This window comes from Protomyctophum bolini, assembly GCF_963924005.1.
Source record: "Protomyctophum bolini genome assembly, chromosome: 17".
Taxonomy (NCBI): Eukaryota; Metazoa; Chordata; class Actinopteri; order Myctophiformes; family Myctophidae; genus Protomyctophum; species Protomyctophum bolini.
Window position 1 is genome coordinate 12,269,277 of NC_137878.1, and position 14,504 is coordinate 12,283,780.

The 14,504-nt window shown below is 42.8% G+C and overlaps 1 protein-coding gene across 1 annotated transcript in view; it reads left to right on the plus strand.

The window, feature by feature from the left end:
- khdrbs3 (KH domain containing, RNA binding, signal transduction associated 3) overlaps positions 1-14,504 on the plus strand; it is a 121,186-nt gene that overhangs the window by 58,866 nt on the left and 47,816 nt on the right. The window contains exon 2 of the mRNA XM_080787408.1: positions 4,956-5,074. Coding sequence (XP_080643534.1) covers positions 4,956-5,074 — 119 coding nt within the window. The remainder of the gene's footprint in view (positions 1-4,955; positions 5,075-14,504) is intronic.

Genomic DNA, 14,504 nt, shown 5'->3' on the forward strand with positions numbered 1-14,504 from the left:
TATTGCTTGTATCAGAGTGACTTTAGAGGTCTGCCCGCCCTCCTATTAGTCAACGTTAATAGGATACATAGTAGGCCTACATTTTTCAATGCCAATGTATCCATTTGTAACTCTCAGAGTCTCCAAACGGAACACACCGTTGAGCATTGAGATCTGCAACATTGACGATGGAACCAAATGGACCCATAAGGGTGCAAGTACTGTTGTCTGTCTTACTGAGAATGTAGAGTTTAAGAGGGTAAAAGGTTAATGGCCTTTGTTACAACATTCAAGCTGTCCTCAGAGATAACCTGCATGTTTAATTTAGCCATTGTTTACGTTACACCATGCTCAGATGATGCTCTTAACTCACATGAAACCTACAGTAGCATCTCTCATTGTCGCTCCCAATTAAAGCGTCACAATGCAACACACAGACCAGCTATGTTTGGGTATGAGGGTAAAGGGATCAGACCTATTATAGAGCTTTGTGGGACCCCAGTCAACTTAAGCATCATATAGGGTATAGGAATGTACCGATGAGACATTTTGGCCGATATCGTATGCCATCACCTGAAGCCTCCCTTTTATAACGGGTGAGCCACACAACACATGCAGTATACATCATATTTTAGACTTTAGATAGCAATAATATACATAATATACCAAATACACTTTAAAATAATATTGCAAACAGCTACACCCAAACAGACACGTCCAAGCCGACTGGCATGATGATCATCAAATGTAAGTTGTGTGCAATGGAGAAATGTCTCTACAATTGTCTATAGGGCACGGGCTGCCCTTTGACAGCGACCAAATAAAGGTCTGTGAGTGTGATCATCTGACAACTGGAAGGCCGGGCCCCTAGAGTCCCGGGTCGGGGAACACCCTTGCTCAGGAAACTGGGTTCAAATCCGGGGTAGTTACCTGCAGTGCAGCTTTAACAGGAGTGCCAACACAACATTACCCATATACTGTACATACTGTACACAACATTACCTACATTGAGGCAATGCCTACAGTATAAACAAATCAGATCAGATCAGTAAGATCTCTGTGTTCACTTTAGCGCGGCATTGTTGAATATGCAGGAGGCAGTTTGACCCATAAACTAATCCCAGTACAGAAAAGGACTTCTTGCAACAGTACTGTTAATATGAGGAATGCACTGATTCATAGAAACACTTTGGTGCTTACGGTATTTGACTAACTGAAGGACTTCATCAGCCTACATCAGTGATCCTCAATGTCTGGGTTCTGGTCTGCATGGATCCTGAGTCAAAATGAAATAAAAATAAAAAATAAAGACAAATTCAAAATAATAACCTTGACCGAACGACAACCATCCCTGGACTCTGGGTAAGATATAGCAATAGGCCTATATATATAATGGAAAGTGTTCTCTTCTCAATAAATTGCATCTGAGCCAGTCTTGCATCTTTTATTTTGGAGTGCCGCTTTATGAGTTAAAAGTCAACAGTGAATTCTAAGAGGAATGGACTGAAAATGCATTCATCCTCCATTTACCTTCCAACGAGCACCAGCCTGTGTCTCAAATGCCAAGAGACAGAGCTGGCGAAGAGTGGCAATTTGAAACACAATTCTGGCACAACAAGCTGACAAAATTCCTTTCCTCAACATTCAGGTAGCTGCAAAAAAATATGACTGAATTGATGGAGAACATGTCTGAAGGATAACAAAAAGAGTAAATGACAGGTAAAAATCAAGGCAATTCCTCTCTCAGATTCCACCACTGCAACCAGTACGAGTGAAATATTGGCTGGTGATTTGATTAAACAACTTTTGATGGAATAAAGAAACCGCACAGTGCATTTCCTTAGCTGTGGATAAGTCCACTGCAAACACTCAGTTCAAGCAAGGTTAAAAGTGGTCTTTATTGTCAGGCTACATGTCGCGTAGACCCTAGTGTTTCCCAAAGCCGCAGATCGATTTGTGTTTGTTGCGAGAACAAATCCCTCATTTGTTGTCCATAAAGTCCATAAAATACAAATTGAATTTGATGCGTGACACTGATGACGTGTCGAGTCCTGCATGAATACAAATGAATGATTCCCATTCCCATTTGATTCCCATTGCTGCGTTGTCCTCCAAACAAAGCTGGTTTTGATTACAGAACTACTCTGTTTTTAATCTCATTCAAGATGACATCCAGACAGTGTCAACTCGTTTCACTCTAAAATATGTACTGTATCTGAAAACATTATAGGTTAGAAATAAGCAGTGAGCTTTGCTGCCCGTCTCTCTCTGCGACCTTGTAAACAAACACTCTGCATTCGTGTGCGTGCATGAGACGGAGTGTAATGGCTATTTTAGAATGTCAACTAGACTACCAAATATATTTGCCTTCCATTCAGTCAAATTGAATGGACTCTCATTCTAACCGAACTGCAGCTGTCAATCTGACAGCTGAGTCTCCACACTGTCAGTGTAGTGTACTGTATATTGCATATCGTTGCAGAACGGAAATGAACGGATTCAAATGCAGTTATTATTATTAATTCACAGGCGTGTACTTTTCAGTGTTTAACTCATTGATGCTTCACCGCTATTTAAGCTATAGACACGTCAATCTGTGGTTTCAGTGGATATAGGGCGCTCTTCCGCAACCTGTGAGTTCATCTGGGGCTTCCGGATCAGAGGACAACCAGAAAAAACGAGATCAAAACAAAACTGCAAGTCGCAAAGGTTATAGGATGGATCGAGTTTCACAAAATGCATTTTTGTTTTGGGTGAAAACAAGCTATATTCAACTGCCAAAATAACATGGCAGAAACACACTTTTCCCCCTGATGAAAGTAGAGACTTTCTTTTGAGATAGTTGGTGTTTGCATAGTTGTAGAAAGACATATTCTGTGGGTATTTAAAGATTAGTATTTGAAGAATGCTCAAAAAGTCTGTGCAGACTGTTCTAGAGAAACTCAGTTTTTTGAATTAAGTATGTATCTCGGCAATGAGGCTCGCAACTCAGTTTTAATTCTCCGAAACTGTATTCACAGCAGCAAAAACAACAATGTTTTGACCTTGCGGGTCTTCTTCAAGTGGTACCTAGTGGACCACTGCATTAAAAGAGCATTAAAAGTTCACAACACATCACCTTTGGGGCGGTCATGGCTCAATGGTTTATAGTTTCCGGAGGTCCCATTATGGTTCCAGGACTCAGCAATGTGTCCAAGTGTCCCTGAGCAAGACACTTAACCCCCGACTGCTCGGTGCTCCTCTGTGGGCAGCGCTCAGCTGGGTGAAGCTGAAAACTGATGTTCACACACACACACACACACACAACAAAGTCTAATAGAAGCAAAAAATATGAAGATATAGGTTTAACTGCCCAACGGCGACAATATGGTACGCTTTGCATTATATTTGAGTTGTATTATGCTATTTTGGGTGACCCTCCTTGCCTGAAAGCACTGTGACAGATTGTGATCGCTGAGCAGCCAAACTGACCAGCAGTCATTAAGCACTGTGATAGCTCCTAAAGATCTGTTTTGTTCTCGTTTTAATTTTATTTATATTTTGTTCATTTTTCCCTCCGTATCATTCTAGTCAAGACTCCATTCCTCCATTTCTGTGTGTATTTACCCTCCTCTTCACCTTTCTGTTGGTTGTTTACCCTGGCAGGTTGTAGCCCAGAGTCTTTTGTCTTGTTCTCCCACTCGTTTCTAGCCATGCCATTGCTAGCCCCTCTCTCCGCAAAACCACTTAACTGGCACTGGAACACACACAGATGTTATCCAACTCATTAAACCTTCAAGGTTACATCTCCAAATACATCAAAGAGAAAGAGCGTGACGGCCAATATTTTCGGTAGCCTGGAGGTATACGGCAGCCCGTGTCCCTCCTCTCTCTCCCTCTCGCAAACGTTTTCTCTGTGAAACACATGAAAGGGAACTCGAGCACCCCACCCTGATACAAGTCGATACAAGTAAAGTCTGAATTGCCACAGACATAAAATATTATGTTGATGGAGCCTCATCTAGCCAGATAAATGGTGCCTGCCTGACTGCGACAATTTCCCCAAAATGAAAAGCGAAAGAATTCTCAGTCTGGATATACAACCATGTACGTGTAGTTTATTTTTTGTTATATTAGTTGACCTATAACTCTATAAACTCTCCAAATCCATGCGACCATCTTGTTTTTACTCCACCACTGAAATACTGACAATGTTACTGATTGGTTCATTCTTCATTGGCTTGCAGTTAGTTATTGCACATAGTCAAAATGCAAAAGGTTGTCCTTTTAGAAAACATTCAGTTGGCTGGCACGCACGCACGCACGCACGCGCACACACGCACACACACACACACACACACACACACACACACACACACACACACACACACACACACACAATCAAAGACAACCGTTTACAGCTGCTGTTAATTATTTGCACTGCAAGCTAGCTGGCTAGATTAGGTCTACCCTCTCACATCATGTGGTTTTTAGTTTGGTTAATTGAAGATGACAACAAACAGCTTGGTTACAGGTGTTTAAACACAATACATGGTATCATCCAGGTAAGTTCCTGCAGCTAGGGGGCCTATAAAAGGCAGCCAGTTAGTTTGAAGCAGGTTGTTGACCAAATGTCGTGTAGGCTATGTGGTGTATTGTGCTGTGATGTCTTTTTTATGTGGTAACAGTCTTACAGGTGAATTCTACTAAAATTCTAAAAAAATATATATCTCAAAGATCATTTTAAAATATATCTTTGACATACAGATGATAGACTTTTAGAATATTGTGCCATGGAGTTGTCTGGCTTGAGATAAGGGGGTGAAATTTACAAACTTGTAGGCTGCTGCTGCATGCAGTTTCCTTCTCTTTTCCTCAGAAAGAACATCACGTTTCATCCCAAGTTTATCAGACAGAATCTTTCATCTGCCACTTCCAGACACTGACCCTTTTGCACGCTTCATGTGTTCCCCTCTTTCTTCCTCCCGTTTCTGTAGAAATCGAGAAAATCCAGAAAGATGAAGGGAAGGAAGACGAGAAGTTCATCGACGTCGTCATCAATAAGAACATGAAACTGGGACAGAAAATCTTAATACCAGTCAAGCAGTTTCCTAAAGTAAGTAATCTTGTATGATGTGTCCTAAAAGTAGATAACGCTCAGAAGCATGGGAGACAGAAGGTTATCGAGATGATGCTATAAATAATAAATTATCTATCTATAAATTATGTGTATTGGCTTTTCCCTTTTGACCACCACAACCCTATTCTACAATTCCACAATGCGTTTGCTATTTTCTAAAGATTTTAATACATAATGATAACTGGGACATTCTGCATAACGAGTATTTTCTTTTTAACTTTTGGTACTTAAAAGTATAATATAATATTCAAAGTCAATACTTTTGTACTTTAACGCAGATTACCAGACTTTTACTTTTGCAGTATTGCTACTTTTTTCTTAGGCTACTTTGGGTATGATCTACAAACAAGATCAGCAATTTCTGAGATTTAGAGATTTGGTGTGTGAGGAAAAGGGTTACTAAGATGGAGCCCTGAGGGACCCCATGCAGTCAATGAAGAATATAGGGTCATGTCAGGGCCGGTTGGGCGCTAGGTGGCGCTACAAGCGAGATCTGTAGAGCGCGCAATTTTGTTCGGGTATCTACGGTTATAATAGTCTAGTTCTAAGACATCACTGGCACGGTTCTGGTCTTTCTATACCCATCTATCCTCGAGGGTTTTTTACTAACTTACCATTTTTTTGTTGAGTGACGCTTGGAGTTGGTAAATAAATATATACGTATGCACTGTCTGCAGAATTAAAATGTAAAAGCCAGACTAATAGCCGCCGGACTAATTTAATTAATTCCACCCAGCATCTGGAAAATACTTTGTGTAAAACGCGATCATGATAACTTTTCAGTTGAAAAAAAACTTGTTTTGACGGACGATGGGAAAAAAGGAGCCTTAATTTGGGACTCATGGAGGCTAATCCAATCCATGTATGTTGATTTATTGTTTTCCTTCCGGTTGAACCCGGGCCGGAAGGGTCGGCTGTTGAGCCTGTCTCCTAGGCAACGCGCAGCGTAGAGGATTCATTTTTAGACGGTGGCGACTACCCCCCCCCCCCCCTAACATTTGTCACCTCACCCAATGTGAATGTGTGGGTTGCCAGTTGCCCGACCGATATCCCCCCACTTATAGCAGAAACCACTATCGGTGCGGCACTATCAGTACGGGCTTAAATGGCGGCCCTAAGAGGTGGCGCTGGAAGCGGCTGCATTCCCCGCCTCCCCTATGGGCCGCCCGTGGGTCATGTGGTTAAATTAATAAACTGAATCAGCCACTGTCCACTGGAAATGATCACGTGGAATTAACATTCAGAATAATAATTCCACGCTGAATCACTGATTTAAGCTTTTGAAATGCCACAGATGTAATTGGCTGCTCTTTTTACCCCACCAATTACGCTGACCTTGGTCAAAGACGCGTACAGTTATTTCCCATGTATAACAATTATTATGCATTATGTAAGATGCATAACAAAATGTAATTAATTGGTTTGAATGAGCAATGGGTTTTTTTTATATACTTGAGTGGATTTCACTTTTTACACATACTATACATTGGCTACAAATACGAATTAATAATTATATTCATTTTGAAAGTATGACCCTTCATTTGTTTACAATGGTTTGCGCTCAATATATGAATCCACAAAATAATAACTCAATAATAGTCTTTATTGTCCCACAGGGATATTCAGCTTCACAGTCTGTTCCACAGAAAACGCATAACTATATAGGGCGTATATCTCTCCACACACACGTTCCTTTTTCCCCATAGAGATTTCCGAAAATATTTATATAATTAGTCTAAGCCAGGCTCCTGGTGAATCATGACCGCATAAAACATTTGATTCTGTGTCAAAAGATATATGAATATCTAATTATATTATGTCATAAATACCCCTTTTCTGGCTTTCAAATATTTATCGCGCCTGGATGGCCTGGTCCCAGGCTTCAAATAATTTATATACATATTTTCAGAAATCTCTATGGGGAATAAAATGAATGTTTTTTTCTATCTTTCTTATCCTGTCTCCGCCGCCACTGCTGTGCCCTATAGCACCAAACAACATAACACCAAGACAATACATGAAGTGCCCAGGAAAAGTTATTATTTTAGACATGGTCAATATATTGAAGAAACATGCGGGGGGGATAATACAATGGCTGTTGGCTGACAGAGTCTGCTCACTTAACCCATTTTGGGCGGGAACCCCTTTTGGTGTTTTAAGCATTATGCTTTAGCTATTGGAAAATAGCTCATATTTTTTTGAAAAATCGTGAAAATGTGCCTCAAATCTTTTAATATATATATATTATTACAGAGTGAACATTTTAACTAAAATCTTTGCTTCTGGGGGGGTCCCTGGAACAACATATTTTCAGATGGGGGTCGGCCGCCAATTACATAGAATTTTTGGGGTCCTTGACATGAAATATTGAGCACCACTGAAAATTGTAATGATTTAGAAGACATTTTTTTAAATTTCGATGTCTGGTCTAAATGGATTAAGTCATCCTCTCATTCTGGACGGAGAGGTGAGCCTCATGACAACCTCTTTGTCAAATGGACATAAGTGGCGTGCCACTTTGGAGTGATGGCGTTGTTGGTCGTGTGATGAGAGCACTTCAGTCCATTCAGATGTCGCAGGCGTTTAACCCATTTAGACACTATATAGATTCTACAAAAACGTCTTCTAAATCCTGACTGTTTTCTGAAAATCCTATGTGTTTCTATGTCAGTGGTGCTCAACCTTTTTCATGTCAGGGACCCCCAGAATTATCTGTATTTGGCCCCGGCGGGGCCCCCCCCATCTGAAAATATGTTGTTCCAGGAACCCCTCCTCAGAAGCAAAGATTTTTAGTTCAAAACGTTCGCTCTGAAAGAATAATATATTCAAAGATTTGCTCGTAGAAGATTCAAAGATTTGCTCGTAGTGCGGCGCTATGAGCTTGTAGATCTGCTATTTTTCCACGGCTAAAAGTACAACATAATTCTTATAAAACACTATAAGTGGTTCCCGTCCAGAATAGGTTAATGGAGCTGTGAGGCTATACACTCGGCTGCCTGACAGGGATAGCCCATTGGGAGAGTGGTGGTGTGGATGTGGGTGTGGGTGGTGGACGGTGGTGAGGGTGGGTGGGTGGTGGGGGAGAGTCGTGTGTGTAAAAGTGAGAAGGTGTTTTTGGCAGACATCACTCAAGTTTTCACCTCGGCCCTCCAAGGGGAAAAGAAACACGCAGCCCGGCGATATTCAGAGACCAATGGGTCTGTGAGGACATGGGCAAAATGAAAGGGTTTCGTGCTAAAAACCAAATGCTCGTGAACCCAGGCAGAAATGTAACCGCCTTGCACGAATGAAATAGACGTAGTTTATATATATATCTCTCACACACACGCGCACACCCACACACACGTACTGTATGCATATGGTGGGATTTCAGTTTGAGTGGAATTGCCATGATCACATACTGAAACTTGATGGGCGAGGGAAGTGATAAAATATCTGAGAATCCCCTTGGGCTGATATAACCGATAACCCCTATGAGATGTGTTTGACCCATCACTGCATGCTAAAGTGCCACCGTGAGTTCCCCCCCCACCCTAGTATCCAGTATCGCAACACGTTGCATCGCGTCTTTGCTGTGAGCTGTCAGATGACTATTTCCACTATAAAATGACACCTTTGTGAAGTGAGCGGTGCAACTGTACCGTGTGGGGTTCCGCGCGGGGGGGGGGGGGGGGGGGGGGGGGGGAAGGTCCCTGCAACATCGAGAGCCCCAGGAACGTGCCCAGGGGGGCGGCCCCGGTTCCGGCGAGCATTAAGGCTCATTCATAGTCTGGATTTTCGGTGGTGAGGTGACCACCGATCCGGTGGTGAGGTGACCACCGGAGCTGAAATAACATTGAGCGGTGGTGAGTAAAAACAGAGAGAAGTGCCCACGGAAGTCACCACGGCTCAGTGATGTCATGTTGTAGTTCGGTGGTCACCTCACCACCGAAAATCTAGACTATGAATAACGCTTTACCGAGTCCGAAACGGTCGATAAGAGTTACAGTGATGCAGCTTTCCGTGCTGCGTAATAAAGCGGAGGCACTGCTCAAAAATTAAGATTGATTGTAAATTTGGATGCCATGGGGAGACTCGCATTATTTATTGTTTTGGGTCTCTCAGCTGAACTTTTACACAGGGTGCATGAGCTCCCAAAGGGTAATGCGCTTCAAAAGTAAACTTGCTAGTCTGTCCCTGAAGTATTACATGTGTTGGTACCGAGCGCCGAGCATGAAATGTCACCTGGAGGCCTATCTGTGTCTCATAGGTTCACAGCTAAACAGATTTACTTTGACAGCTTTGATAAGTGGAGCCGCTAATACGCTGTTTAGAGTTCCAACAAGCCCACTGAAGGAAGACAAATTCAATTTGTTCTGTCTGACAGGTAGCAATGGCAGGAGTGATCGCTTTGACTTCAATGGGTTTTCTCGTGAACTGCAATAGTCACCTCTTGACTTTTGCCATTGTTGAAGTGGCACTCGCATTTTTCCAAATGGCTCTTTAGCAGTGGTGGTAAAAGTAACTAAATGCATGCACTCGGGTACTGCGCTCGAGTTTCGAGGTATAAAATGTACATTAACCCATTTTGACCTGAGATCAGATTATAAAAACGTCTGTTTGAAAATGACAGTTTTCTGAAAAAGCTGTTTCTATGTCAGTCGTTCTTCGATTTTTCAAAAATAGCAGACCTACAAGCTTGAGCTTGTAGATCTGCTATTTTTCAATAGCTAAAGCATGACATAATGCTAACACCAAAAGGGGTTCCCGCCCCAAAATGGGTTAAACTTGATTATTTCTTAAACATTGTGACAATGTTTTTAACTTTTACTTTGGTACTGATCGGTACTAATGCAAATGTTTTACTTTTGCTCTACTTATGCTCTTATTTTAGTACAGACTTAACAGAGTACATTCATTTTGTAATATTACTTCTTCCACCACTTAGCATTGAGGTCGAAGCACCAAGCCGCTACAAACACTGGGTTTTCATTTCAACAAACGAATGGGGACATGACACCATCTAGGCACCATCTATACCGGCACGTTGTGTGGTTTCCTGGGGCAAAACGGGAATTATTCCTCACTTATTAGTTTTGATACCGAACATGAATGAATTGGATTTGTCTACTCTACGTTAGTGCAAATAACTGACCTTTTTTTTTTGGTATTCTTTTTTTTTAAATTACATTTCTTTAGTGGTGCAGCCACTCCAAGGAACAGTAATCTCCGCGTTCACCTATGTGTTCACCTATGTGTTGGTTAATGAGCACGAGTATGACTATTAGTACCAGTAGGGGGTGCTGTTGTGCCAGAAACAGAGAGTGCTGCACTGTTGCCTGCTAATGAGAGCGAGAGAGAGAGAGAGAGGTTCCCCCTGGCTTTATGTCCAAGACAAGTGTTTTTGTGCTAGGCTCTGAAACGGCTCTCTATGAGCAGGCTGCGTGGCTTCCTCTGCCGTCGGTGTATGAATGTGCACGTTAATGGAATGCACATTGTGAAACGATTGGGATAAAGGCGCCACATAAATGTACCATTTATGAATTCAGTCGGGTATGCATTCTTAATGCGTGCACCAACTAACGGCTTTTACGAGGTTAAAGCTGACCTTAAAACCTCTCCATAATGGTACATATACTGTACATGCAGCTCTCTAAAGCATTAGTCAGTAGGACAGTTCACGACATTTTAGTACAAATGGGGATTTATTTTATTTTATCCGTTTATTTCATATGCCAGATACATTAACAGGATTTCTCTATACCAACGGTTCTCGACGTTAAAGGAGAATTCCATACTTAAAGGCTTTCTTATACCTTTCTTTGTAGTTGTTATGGACGTAACAACTACAAAGAAAGGTAAGAAAGCCATCAAAGAGGTCCAGGTGTTATTTTGTGCAAAAGCTCCTTATTGGCTATTTCCCCTACCATAAGCCCTAAATGAATTGCATTGAATTGAATGGGATGTATGGGGTGTTGTGCTAATTCGCTTATTTCCATCGCTCAAAATTATATATTTTTTGTATATATCCTCTCTTCATAATGTAAATAATAACCCAAGCGGCACACTTTACTACTTATTTCGATGGAAATAAGCGAATTAGCACAACACCCCATACATCCCATTCAATTCAATGCAATTCATTTAGGGCTTATGGTAGGGGAAATAGCCAATAAGGAGCTTTTGCACAAAATAACACCTGGACCTCTTTGATGGGGACGTAACAACTACAAAGAAAGGTAAGACAGCCTTTTAGTACGGAATTCTCCTTTAAGGTTTTGAAGGAAAACATACCATGGCATATTCTTTCCAAGGACCTTCCAAGGACCCCTGGGAGGTTAGGGTCCCAGGGCACCACTTTTAGAACCACAATGTATAGAGCATACATTCACCTCCCTTCCTTCAGACATAGCATTGCTCTCTGGGTACAAAGCAGAGCAGGCGTTGGCCGGGGTGTTGTGTGATGTGAAGGAAGGACGGGCTCCCTCTGGTCGGCTCTCAGTTCAGACTGTGGCTTTTCTCTGCGGTGGGGAAGAGCCATTTATCCTTCCACTGTCGCTGTATGCTGCTGCTGCTGTCCTCAGCACTATCTGCACTGCCTCTACTTCTCTCAACACACACACACACACACACACACACACACACACACGCACACGCGCGCACACACCTTCGCGCACGCACGCATGTATTACTATGCTTCGCCGACATCAACATTTTAACAGTTTTCATTAATGGTCCAATTATTTAGTTTTTTTTAAGATATTTTTGGGGCGTTTTATGCCTTTATCGATAGCTACAGTAGGTAGACAGGAAACGAGGAAAGAGATGGGGGGGGGGGGGGGGGTATATATAGCTCTATACGGTATATAATGTATTCAGATGAATGATGAAAGGATCTCAGATGTGCCCCCCCCCTCCTCCTCCTCCCATCCCATCCCGGCCCCGCCCCCCTCCCTCCCTTCGGTTAAACGTGATTAATCACAGATCTCCTTCCTCTACACTTTGTGTCCACTGACTTTTTAATCATCCCCAAGACGCAATCGTACTACTCCTCCTTCTCCTCCTCCTCTGTCGGGCTCACCGGCGTGGGAGAGGTGATGACGATGACACGAAGAAGAGCTGTTCAAATTTAGCTGCGGTTCTTATTTGTCCTTGTGTTTCCTTGGCTTCATGATCACAGAGAGAGGGGAGGGGGGGGGGGGGGGGGGTGATGGAGAGAGAGACGTGGTAGAACCTTCCCGTATCTCAGTATCACTTCAGCTGAGGCACAAACAACAACAACAACAACCTGTGATCACATCCATTAGCAGTGGTGGACTTAACCACTTGAATCCTAGCATCCATTATTGGCCCAAAACTTATTCTTATGTCAAGGACCCCCAAAATGCCAGTTTGACCATGAAGAGCCTTGGCTCGAAACGTCGTCAATAAAGTAACATTTTGCAGCAGATGAGTGCGTGGGTTCTTTCTTCTTTGTCACTTTCGAACCCAGCACCTCTACTAAGCGATGCGCGTATTCTATTCGTTTTTATATGATTTTCCCCCCAAAAAATGAAACACTAGATTTTTCAACAAAAACAGCCGATCGTGCCACACCATTTATTCTAGTACATTTTGAATATAGTGGACTTGATGAGTGTTATTGCTGCTTTTGCTGAAGTGCAAAATGTGAGTACTTCTTCCACCATTGTGGATGAATAACACACATGATGGGCCTATAGGTCAAATGTCTAAAATCAACATTAAAGCCAAGAATGTTAGACAAGTTTTCAGGCTATGCAGTATCTTGTCTCAATAAAGCCTCGCACACGTCTGCGAACGTCGCGCGTCAAAACAGCCGCCTCCGTTATTTTCAATTAACCTATCCCACACTGGCGGCGTCCGACACACGTTTCACGCCTCGCCCGATACGCCACTGTTCTATTTTCCAGGCGTTGCCGCCCTGTGCCGCGTTGACTGCGCACCCGGCGTGTGTTGGGCTTAAGGCGGTTTCTAAAGTCTTGAGAGTGTACCATATAGATCTGCTATAGCAGGGTGGCGCGACACCTGCACGGGACTACTATAAGTCAGGCACAGGTCTGTTCTCTCCCCCCCTTTTCTTGGTAAGAATCATGTAACTCACAGAAGTGGAGAGAACACAGTGTAACGGTGCTGGAGAGTTCACCCTACACGGAACACACTTCACTAAAGGCTCCTAATGAGCACTGGCTTTCTGAACAAAGGAACAGAACAGAACAGAGAAGTAGGTGAGGTGTTGGAACAGAACTGTGATGCTCCGCCCTCCGCCTCCTTCCTATTTCTTTTTCTCTTTTTTGGTCTTACCTCCCGCTTGTTAATTGATGACCTAGATAGTGGAGGCAGACAGCTTTATAAGTCACTGTTAAAGGGAGACTGCGGTGCTCCCCGAGCATGTTACAGGGGCAGGGGTAACTGTGCCTGGCCTGTGTTGGTATTGCATGACATTGACAGGGTGTACGCTCCACCCCCACCACCCCAAAAAAACCCCACCTCTGTCTGCACAGTTTTAACAGTTCTACTGCGTAACCCGCGTTCCCCTGCTATTTAATCCAATATTCTACGCTGCCTAGATTGTCTTATTACCTTTGGAGCATACGGCGATGTATTTGCAGCTTTGAACCATGAAAAATAGAAATGCAATGCAAAACGGCAACAGCCTCCACAGCATGTTGTAGTCCAAACAAACGGCCCGTCCACTTGCATTGGGCTCATTTCCCCAGAAGCTTTAGCAGCCCATGCAGAGTATGGCTTGATTTCCGGTTTCATCATCATAACGCCTTGTCACCAGGTCCGGGAAAAATCCGCTCTTTCTTTTTAATTATTTTAAAACGCCCTCAAGGTGTTAACAAAAAACATGCAGTAATCCGGGTCTCTAAACTGCCTCCCCCCGGCCAGCCTGATGGAGGGGGAAGGAACTGGTTGGAATAACGTGTTCCCTCCACGCGCTACGTCCAACCAGGGAAACTCCCCTCTGTCAAGGTGTAAAGGAGCAACTTGGACACTCATGCATGAAGGAAGCATGAGTTCAAGTCCGTTGCTCTCCCCTTGTTCCCCATATATGGGGACTAGGTTGGCGGAGGGTGTGTAGAGTCCAGGATCACATTAGATAATTGACACAGGGGTGAAAAATGGGTTACAAAATCGTGGGATAAAAAAAATAAATATATATATATATATATATATATATATATATATATAGTAATTAATGAAGGTTGTGGCAACGGCTTCAATGGGGAAACTTTTTGAAAAGTGTTTCTTACAAGAAGCCGCACTGCCATGACAAACTATATAGACGGGGAAAGGCTTGCTCTTTGTTTTTGCTTTCAATGAAAAGCACACTGGTTGAAGTGTGATGTATGGACAGATGGATACTGTAAGTTGAAGTGTGATGTACTGTATGGACAGATGG